Source organism: Fukomys damarensis, unplaced genomic scaffold (genome assembly GCF_012274545.1).
Source record: "Fukomys damarensis isolate Sample0158 unplaced genomic scaffold, DMR_v1.0_HiC HiC_scaffold_7, whole genome shotgun sequence".
Classification (NCBI taxonomy): Eukaryota; Metazoa; Chordata; class Mammalia; order Rodentia; family Bathyergidae; genus Fukomys; species Fukomys damarensis.
Window position 1 is genome coordinate 1,793,735 of NW_022900919.1, and position 10,958 is coordinate 1,804,692.

General features: G+C 42.9%; 1 protein-coding gene across 6 annotated transcripts in view; it reads left to right on the forward strand.

Annotated features, from left to right (window-relative positions):
* Herc2 (HECT and RLD domain containing E3 ubiquitin protein ligase 2) overlaps positions 1-10,958 on the forward strand; it is a 189,282-nt gene that overhangs the window by 6,582 nt on the left and 171,742 nt on the right. For all 6 annotated transcript variants that reach the window (XM_010612947.1, XM_010612945.3, XM_033761041.1 and 3 more), the window contains exon 3: positions 3,775-3,889. In XM_010612947.1, coding sequence (XP_010611249.1) covers positions 3,775-3,889 — 115 coding nt within the window. The remainder of the gene's footprint in view (positions 1-3,774; positions 3,890-10,958) is intronic.

The following is a 10,958-nucleotide window of genomic DNA, read 5'->3' on the forward strand; positions in this document are numbered from 1 at the left end:
AAAAAAAAAAAAAAAAAAAAAAGATGGAAATTATAGATGTTATGTTATCTTGTACTGCCTTTGTTATTTTTAATGCTGTTGTGGTGCTGGAGATTGAACCCAGGGCCTCCAGGATGCTAGGCAAGTGCTCTGTCATTGTGCTCTAACCCCAGGTTCCTGTTTTTTTTTTTATAAACCAAAGCAGTCTTTATTAAAGTGAACACACAGCCGCGGGCCCTGAGGTACCGGCCAGCACCAGCTGCCAGTGCCACTCAGTGTCCTCGCAGCACAGGCAGAGCATCACCTCCATGTTTGTAAACGTTATTTTAGCAGAAGACGGACCTTGGTGCTTGTGAGGCAGGCTTGGTGCCATTGAGCTAAATCCCTGGCCCTGTTTTGTTCATCTTAGAGCATTGGTTTTGTTCTGATATGCATGTAAATTACATGAAATCAATTTGATCTTCTCTAAACGCGATCCTAAGGTTTATCAGGGCTGATTCACACAGCCTTTGTTCTTGGGCCAGTGCGTACTCTTCTCTACCGTGTGCTTGTTGTGGTGCTGCAGCTCTGTGTACTTGAGTTGCTCACTTGAGTTCATACCTCATGCCCGTCTTCGGGTCATTGCTTCCTAGGAGGTGTCAATAGTGTGTGTACCTGCAGATATCCAGACTCTAAGGATCCCTTGTTGCCCACACGGCTTTTGCCCTTCGCTCTTCCCTTCCAACACAACCCAGGTGATACAAGACTAGACTGTAGTAATCATTCTTATTTCTTTGTAAACTTGGTTTCCTCCTTGACTTAGTCTTTAAAGTCTTTAAATGCTTCATTTTTGCCTTCCATTCGCCCTCTTTTTTAATTAATGACTTCTGAGTGCAAGTGTTTCTTGACCTAGACTGCCTCCCAGAACACTGACGCATGGATAGCAGTCACTGTGAGGCAGGCATAGATTGCAGTGGCGGCTGAGGATTGTGGTCTACCTGCTCTCCAAGGGTGTTGGTATCTCCCCAGACCATCATCTCCAGTCCCTTTGTCACACTTCTCAGATTTCAGTCTCTGGCCCTGAGTGTTCTGCTAAGATTTGGATTGATATTTACTGTTTGTAGATGGGGAAGACCTCATGTTTATGTTGATACATTTTTTAACCTTCCTCAAAATACCTGAGATGATTAACATACAAAGCAAAGATCTCCTTTGGCTCAGTTTTGGAGCTTCCAGTCCAGTCATTGGTGGATTGGTCCCACTGCTTTGGACCTATGGTGAGGCAGCACAGTATGGTGGGAGACTGTGGTGGAGCAGAACCACTCACCTCTTCAGCTGGGAAGCAGAAGGGAAAGAGAGAGAAGGGTCTCACAGTCCCCTCCATGAGCAGGCCTGTCTCTGGTGACTTATGGGCCTACCACTATGTCCTGTCTCCTGAAGAATTCATCACCTTGGAACTTTTAACACATGGATCTTTTGGTGGCACTAACAGAAATCTCAGTGGTTAAAACCACTGAGAATTAAGAATTAAGTCTTGCTCCTGTCTGCTCCCACCATCTGATCTGAACCATTTGATGTGGAATAACCGTAAATACTTTCCCTGCCTTGGTTTAGGGTCTCATTATTAATTTTTGATTCTTGCTAGTGGTTTTTGTTTTAGTTTCTTCCTTGTCTACCTCCATTGCATTATACTTTAAGGCATGGATCATGGATTCTTTTGAGCTCTGAAGATAATATGTAATTCTTGTAGCATGGCATGGGTAAGTGATGAGGTCTGGCCACTGTGTGCCTCTACTGTTTTTGGTACTTTAGTGGGGAATGGATTGAACCCCAGTGGCAGATCTTGACTGCCTTCCTTTTATTGTTCCATTTCCTCAAACCTCAGTGACTGCAGCTCATTTTTTAGGAAAAGTGTACCTCTCCTGTGCCAGTTGGTACTTTTACCAAGAGTCATACATTTTGGTTTCTAGTTTCCTTGTTAGCACTGTGAACAGATACAGTAAGAGTGCTGAGGGAAGCTGTTGCTTCTGTGGAAACTGAGTTGGCTGAGAATTGGTTTTCTGCTGCTACACAACAAATTGCTAATCACAGACTTAGCAGCTTGAAACATTAAACACTCTTGCAGACTCCATGGGTCAGGAGTCTGGGTGTGGCTTAGCTCAGCTCTCTGTGTCAAGTGCTACCAGACTGTAGCGGAGGTGTTTGGTAGTCGAGGTCTTCATCTAGGGTTCAGGGACCTTTCTGGCAGAGTTGGTTTTTTGTGGTTGGAGTTCTGAAGTTCTTTGCTCCTAGAGGCTGTCTCCTCCACCAGCAGTCCATAGCCGAGCCACTTGCTTTTTTCTGGCCCTGTCACAACATCTCTTTAGAATAGCCCAGTCCCTCTTTAAGGGGCTTTTACCTGAGTAGGTCTGCAGGATAATCTTTCTTTTGATTAATTAGAAAGCCACTGACTCAGAACCTTAATTGCCTGTGTGCAGTCCTTTTGCCTTGTCATAGGTCAAGCAACATATGGTCATGGGTGTGATGGTTCATTCTATTTACAGGTTCCATCTATACTAGGGGAGTGGGAATTTGGGAATTACTCTGGGTAGCTCTGTACACCCCATGGGGCTAGACTGTTGGGCACCATTTTAGCCTTTTACTGTCTTGCCTACCGTAAATAATTTGGATAGAAGTGGACACTAGGACCAGGGATTTAGCTTAGCAGTGCAGCGCCTGCCTGGCAGTGCAAGGTCCTGAGTTTGATCCCTGGTACAAAAAAAAAAAGTGAACTCTAAAGATTTACTTGCACAGCCAGGCCCATAGGTACATGTCTTTAACCCCAGCTTTGGCAAGGTTAGGAAGGAGAGTTTGAGGGTATCCTGAACAACAGGGAGACAATACCTCAGACAAAACAAAACAAAACGAAACACCCAAAGATTTACCGGTATAAATTAAGGTTAGAGAAAGAGTCTTTAGAATATGTCTGCAAGCAAGATTGGGCATAAAATGCCCTTCAACTCTTGCTCCATTAAAAACATTTTTTTATTAGTGTATATTTGCAGTACATTATGGTTATATTCATTGCTCATGCCATTTTAAAGAAACGAGATGAGGGTACTTTACCAGGTTGGTGCCTGCTGGGATGATGCCAGGAAAGGAGCCGTGCACACTGAGAAGGGCCGATGAGTAACACACGTGTCTTTCATAATTTAAAAGGGTGTGTTGTAGAAGATGGCTTGACTTGAACCTGAAGTTTTCAGAATGGATCCCTTCTCCAGATTTTGTTCTTTGAACTACAAAATGAGACCCTTTCTCAAAAAACAAAAAACAAAACAAAGAATATATTGCATTAATGATGTATAGTTAAGTACTTTCCTTTCTCATATACATAGGTTAATTTGTTTGTTACTGTTGTAGTTTTACTTCTTTTTTGTGAAGTAACTTTAATATTTGGAGGTGGAAACATGTTTTAGAAGTAAAGATATCTAAGATATACTCAGTAGTTTTGTTTTCATTGGTCCCCTCTGCCTTGCTCCACGTCCCTTCCGTTTCTCCCCATAGTTAATTATTGTTACTCATATCTGGGTTGTGTTTTCAGAGCATGTACATGCATGTGTCATTTTTCTTGTCTCTTACACAAAAGTACAGCATAACAAATATAATATTGGGTGATTCTCATTTTTATTTTTGAATAAATTGCTAAATATGTAAATCATTGATTTATTGATGAATAATTAAATAAAAGGAGATGAGGACTCTCCTCCCTCATCTTTCTTTAAGGATTGCAGTGTGCATGTGAGCACTTTGTAAATGTGTCTTGTTTCTCCTTGCCAGCTTGCATTCATGAGAGATGGGCTCTGTGGTCTGTGGAATGAAATGGTTAAAGATGGAGAAATTATATATATGGGGTCAGAATTAAGCCAGAATGGAGAGCTCCCTCCTAGAAAAGGTAAGCACCTTTAATTAGTATTTTCTGTTTTTAAAAGACCATTATTAATTGCATTTTTTCAGAAATTGTGTAAGAGGAACAGGAGCATTTGATCATACCTTTTTCTCAGTTTTTCCACAATGGTGATTGTTGTGTAAAATGTTAATTAATGTTTCAGGCCACTCAGATGATGTGAATTGAGGGCGTGTTCATTGCAGAGCCCCTTCCTGTACGTCTGCTGGTCTGTTCTGGTATTTACTTTGCAGCTTATAGGAAATTGTTACTATTTGCTTAAGTTTTAAAATAGATTTTACCTTGACTATAAATATTGATTATTGTAAGATTAGGGGAAATTATTCCCCAAGTCTTTCCTGTACAATTCTCATTTGGGAGTGTGTAAAAGACTTTGGAGCCATTGGTTGCAAGGAAATACCAATGCATAGTCCTTTTTAGGCCTCTTATGAAATCTCAACAAGACTCTGGATCATTTGCTTTCTCTTTGACTTTGGCTCCAGGTCAGACATCTCATTGAAGATGTAAAACGAAACAGACAACAGTACCCATTCCAAGCTTGTGGAATTTGAAACCCTCAGTTGAACTCACTGCTAAATTTATTGGTCCCATTACTTGAAAATCATTAAGATAGATAAAGCTGTTAAAAAGTCTTTCATTTTCTCTTTGTGGAATGAATTGGAATAGGAATTGAAAATACATAGGAAAAAGCTCTGTAGTACATGTTTTCAGTTACAACACTTAGCAAAATTAGCTGTTTCTTTTGATGTTCATTTGAAAATTTCCTCATATGCACAGAGTAGCTGAAAGACACTTGGGGAATGTTGGCATATCCTCCCCTAGGTCCTCCTACCAGTGTGCATAGAAGGGCTCTCCCTGGGCCGCTTTCTACTTCCGTTGAGGTGTCTCACCTGGCTGCCTTAGAGGCTTCATGCATGTTGGTAATTTGAGTTTGGTGTTAGCTTTTTTGTTTCTCACACAAAATTTATACATATTGAAATGTGTATATGTATGTTTGCAAATCTCTCTCTCCATATATATATATATATATCTGCATGTCTGTCTGTATATATCTGTATATCCTGTTTTTATTGAAGCCTGGCCTTCTAGGCTCAAGAATTCTCCCATCTGCCTCCTGAGTAGCTGGAGCTATAGATGTGTGCCACTGTGCACAACTGGCATGCATATATTTTAGTTTAAAATTCCATAAGGTTTTTTTTTGGTACTGGTGATTGAACTCGGGTCGTTGCCTTGCAAGGCAAGTGCCAGAACCACTGAGCTAGATCCCTGGTCCTAACATTCCATAAGGTTTGACAAAGGTAACTTGTATAACCTGAACCTTTATCAACACTACTCTTGCCCAGAATGTTCTCTCAGCCTCTTCTCAGTCCTTTGCTAGCCCTGCTGCCCAGAGGCAACCACTGGTGTGATCTTCCTCTATCTTTGAGATATATGTGTATCTTTTTTTCTTTTTTTTGGACCTTGCACTTGTGAGGCAGGCGGCTGCACCACTGAGCTAAATCTCTGGCCGATTTTTATTTAAAAAAATTTTTTTAATGTTGTTTGAGACAAGGTCTCACTAAGTAGTTCAGGGTGGCCTTGAACTCGGGGATCCTCAACCCTCAGCCTCCTGAGTGCTGGGATTACAGGCGTGCGCCACCACACCTGGCTTCCCAGTTCTTTTTCAATTTATGTTAATTTTGAGACGGGGTCTTGCTAAGTTTCCCAGGGTAGGTTATAACTTTCACTTCTTCCTCAGCCTCAGAGAGTGCTGGGATTATAGGTGTGTGTATCATCATACCTGGCTGTCTTTCACTTTGTTTTTTGGTACCAGGAATCGAACTCAGGCAGGCAGCAGAACCACTGAGCGAAATCCCCATTCTTTTTTTGATGTTTAGAGACAGGGTCTTCTGTGTAGTCCAGGCTAGCCTTGAACTCACGGTGTAGCTCAGGCTGCCCTCAGACTTGGGGTGATTCTCCTGCCTCAGCCTCCTGAGTGCTGGGATTACAGGTGTGTGCTACCATGTCTGGCCCTGTCTTTACTTTTTTTTTTTTTTTTGGTACTGGGGATTGAACTTGTGTCTTTGGCGGAACCACTGAACTAAATCCCTGGCCCTGTCTTTTACTTTTTAAAGTTATTGTTTTGTATGAACATGTTATTCTGTAGTTTGAGTTATGATTTTTGAGGGGAAATACAGGAAAGAAAAGGATTTAAAGAAAAAGTAAGAGGTGAAGGTGTAGCTCATTGATAGACTGCTTGCCTAGTATGGCTTGGAGCCCTTAGTTCAATCTCTACAGTAGGAATGGTGTGCAGGGATGCGGGGAGTGAGGAGGGAATTAGATATACTTATTTATTTATTTTTTTGAGACAGGGTCTCACTGTGTAGTTGAGACTGACCTGGAACTCACTAGGTAGCCCAGGCTGGTCTCGAATTCACATGATCCTCCTGCCTCAGCCTCCCGAGTGCTGGGATTACAAGCATCCACCACCACGCCTGGCTAGATATACTTATTTTTTGATGTCTTAAGTTTGTCTTTTTTTTTTGAAGAATTTAAGTATCATTTAAGTTTCATTTATAGTAAACCTTTTCAGTCATGTACATAATAGGAATATTAGTGAATAATTTGCTGCCTGGTTTATCTTTTTTTGAACTTTTTTTTTGGGGGGGGTGCTCTTTGAGACAGGGTTTCACTGTGTAGTTGAGACTGACCTGGAACTCACTATGTAGTCCAGGCTGGTCTCGAACTCACAGTGATCCTCCTGCCTCAGCCTCCCGAGTGCTGGGATTACAGGTGTGCACTACCATGCCTGGCCTTTTTTGAAAATATTTTGTTATTATTTCTTCTAATACCATGGACTGTGGACTCTATCATTGTTTGCCCAAATAACAAGGGTCAGAGCTAGCAATGGAAACCAGGCTTTGTTGAAAAAATTTTATTGCTCTATTACTCTGTGAATTGACTGGCTTTTTATAGTTCTATGACTTACTTTGGCTATTTTCTAACTTCATACTGTATTTAACTGTGGTAGTTTGTGTTTTTTTGTGTGTAGTCATTACTCAATTATGTGTTTCAGCTTTAAAAGCTCAGAGCAAATTTTGGATTTTTGGGAAACATGAATGGACTCATCTCGTTCTGATTGACAAATTTCCTCCTGATTTTATAGTTTTGATGCTGTGACAAAAACATTAAATATTGCCTAAATGATTTATGATTATTGTGGTGAAAATGAACATTCCATATAGATTGTGTGGTGGGCTAGCAGATGCTGTGTGGCACTGCACGTGGAAGGGGCTGGAGGAGTCTCAGGGAGGTTTCTATGGTGTGTGTGGTCTTCAGGAGGTGAGCAGTGACCTGTCCTTGCAGGACAGTGGTGTGAGGTGCTGGTGGGTTAGGGAGCCATGAGCAGGGTCCATAGAAGGAGCTTGGGCCAGAATAGAGGGAGGCGTAGTCTTTAAATCGCCCACATACACTCTGCCTGCATCCTGCATCCTGGGATGGGTAGCTGCTAGTGAGGGATGCACACTGCAGGTGACATTTTGCACACTGAAGTTTAAAAACCACAAACTGGAAGGGAAGGGAGTGTGAGTAAAAGTGGCCAGGACTCTTTATCCTTCTAGCACTGGGCACTCCAAGAAGTAAATCCTGAGTCCAAGAGATTTCACCTACAGAGCACATCAGGACCCGGAAGGCTTGGTCAGTGTGGTGACTGGCTTCTCTGACAGTCTCGTGGTGCGACCTGGAATTTGTTTCTGACACATTCGAAGTCACATTGATGATGCTTCCTTTTGAGTGTGTCATTTCAGTTGCACAGCCCCCGTGTATGGCATTGAGAGAGGTTAAAAACAAAGGTGAAGAACGTTTTCATGGGCTCACTAGAGAGTGGAACATTGAAAACCAATGATTTGCTGGGTAGGATATCTGGCCTGAACTATAAAATGAGACCCTGTCTCCCCTCCAAAAAACATAAAAAAAAAGAAGAAACCAATGATGATACTGTTAGATATCCATTATCGGTTTATTGTCCTCCGTAATTCTTTTTTTGGTACTGGGGATTGAACTCTGGCCCTTGTGTTTGTATGCCTGTGCAACAGTTCAGCCCAGTTCTGACACCAGCTCCCGAGGTTAGCACAGCCCCAGGGCTGAGGGCTTAGTCCCAAGCCCTCCCGAAGAAGGCTGCCCCCACTTCAGCGGCCGGCTGCACATGGTCTTCCCAGCCTAGCCACACTTCTGTCTGAGCTATTGCAAGTTTGGGCGTTCTCTGGACACTCCTCGGTTCAGTATTGCCTGCAATGACTCAATTCAGGAAGCCACATGTGTCCGTTTATTCTAAAGGCCAAGATCAGGGGCAAACAAATGGTGGGACGGGTCGCAGAGCTCCTTGGCCCTCACTGGTGCACACCCTCCCGGCGCTCCCACATGTCACCACTTTTCCAGCCCTCTTCTCCTTGGAGGTGGGAGGTGGGGCTGGACATTTCCACCGTCAGATGACCTGTTTGACCTCTCTGGTGGTCAGCCCCAGCCTGAGCTGTGAGATTCAAATCATTACGAAGGTTTTGGGAACTCTGTGTCAGAAACCCGGATTAAACAGGAAAGGACGTAGGTATTTGAGCATTTCTCTTGAGCCTGTATTAGCTAGTTTTACATGTTTAATTAGTGAGAAAGCTTGCTTTATAAACTAATGCAAAGGTGTCTCTGCCTCCTGCTGTCACAGAAACAGTGAAACAAAGATGTGTGTGCAAGTATTTATTAATCTGATTTTAGATTTTGTGGTCTTCTAGGATTTGTTCAGGGATTCACAGATTGGCTGCCCGCTCAGCCTAATACTGGGCTAATGTCTCTAGGCTGAATGATGGTCTCAAAAATTGCTTCTAAAAAAAAGCAAACTTGCTTCTAATCTCGTATGTGACAGAACAAGATTCCTGGAGATACACAAAAAGTTGGTTAGAATTTTTTAATTCAGGTAGGGTGAATCCACAGTATTATTTGCAACTTTAAACACTATATGGAAGTCATGGCAGTTTGTCTCATGAGTAAAGTGAGTGTAGGAAGTTTAGAAAATTCAGATTACTGGGCTCTCTGTGAGAAAACGTAGACCCAAGGTACACAGCATGCACATACGTATGTCATATGCAAGCTGTTACTACCGCAGGGAATAGATGGGGAACCATCTTTAGCCAGAATTAGTAACTTTGTCTCTGCAAGAGTTCACCTGGATTTTGTTAGTTTGGATTTTTATATGGAAAAGTGCTTCTGAGGTGGTGTGGTGATGCTGTTGTTGCTCCTCCCTCTCCATTTTTCTTTCTCTTCTTCATGTGTTCTTTATAGTGTTCTGAGTGATGTCCCCCTTCCCCACTTGCCAATATTGAAAGTATCAGAAATTTATTTTTTTCCTGGGGATTCTTGGTTCCATTTTATTAGATTGTACATATCATTATTAGTCTTTCTACGCCAGTCACAATAGGACTGCCACCAAATTTAGTAGACTTCATAATTAATAGCTCTTCCAGAGGTAGGAAGATCTGACATATACAGAGAAGAGTTTTTCTGGTAGTATTTGCTATCAAGATTCTCCTTGCTATGTGTTCTGCTAAGTGACTCAGAATTATTTTTACTTATTCCAATTTTGAACTCCTGTCTCACCCACCCCAACAGATGGGCTGAGCAATTTGGTGTCTAGCCTTGTAGTTGCCTTTGAGTGGTGAGACATGCAGGCCCCAGGGTGCACGTAGCTGGCTTTTTGTACTGGCCCAGGCTCAGTGCAGGGTGGGGTGGTGAGCAGAGGATTTCAACCAGCCTCAGGTACCTCAGCAGGAATGTATGCTGCCATTTATCGTCGTGAGAAAGGGCACTGCTGGTAAATCTGACATGCTGTTAACAGTATTTGTTAACCCCAGTTTTTATATACTAAACTTGGCAGAAGTTCATGTTGAAATTAATGAAAGACATGGCATTTTATAGGGTTATAGAGTTGATTAAATAATAACGTGTAATGTGCATGGCAAAGTGCCTGGCTCTGTGGCTGTGCTGCTCACATGTCTGTGGTTGTCGTAGTTGCTGTTTAATGGCAGCAGGAGACACAGGTGTCCTGTCTGTTTGTAGTGCTCTCTGTCCCTGTAGTCACCTGTGCTGAGCATGGTGCCCGGCACTCGGGTGTTCAGAGCCCATGCTAAGTGGTGGCCACTAAATGGGCCCGTGAAAGGACATGGCTGCCAGAGAGACTGGAAGTCCTTTTTTTCGTTAGAGGAGTTGCAGCAGGAATGATTGCACATCTTCTATCACCCTCAACCTCTTCTAAAATGAGAGGGGATGTTGCTGTGTTGTCTGGCTTACCTTAGACTCCTGGGCCCAAGTGACCCTCCTGGTTCAGCATGAGTGACTGCAGGTGCACATACCCCATCTGGCTCACATACCTTTTTCTTTTTGGTACCAAGGATCAAACTCAGGACCTTAGTGCTTTCCAGGCAGGTGCGGTGCCACTGATAAATCCCTGGCCCCACATACCGATTTTTAATCAGCATTAGATCTTTTAAAAATTTCAGCTTATTATGAAGTACTTATATTGCAGTTCTGGGTTGTAACATTTAAGTTTACAGAGTTTTATTCAGAAAAGAGTAAGTTCCTTCTCAGTCCTGTTCTCTAGATGTCTGCTTTCTCCCTCTCCTCCCAGGTGTTATTGCTAGTGTGTTTCCAGAGACTGTGAGCGAAAGTTAAAGCCTTCTAGGGCTCAGGTACACTGAAGTCAGGGGAATTATAGAAAAGACTAACAATACAACATTTAGGTCTAATCCTTAGTCTTCTGGCTTGACATTGTTTTGTCCTCTTTGCAATCATGCGGTGTACCCTCTTGGGCCCCTGTGTTTTTCCGTTGGCACTCACCTTTCTTCTTAGGTCCCCATGGACACAGTGATTTGAACAGAAACTGCTTTGGGTGGTCTCTGTAGATTTCCCTGCTTGAAGTGGCCAAGAAGGTTAGTTCTTGCAGTCCTAGCTCCGCCCTCAGGCCTCAGACCAGCTTCTGCTCTCAGCTGTCTTCAAAATACTGCGGGGGGGGGGGGGGGGGGGGGGGCGGGGGGAC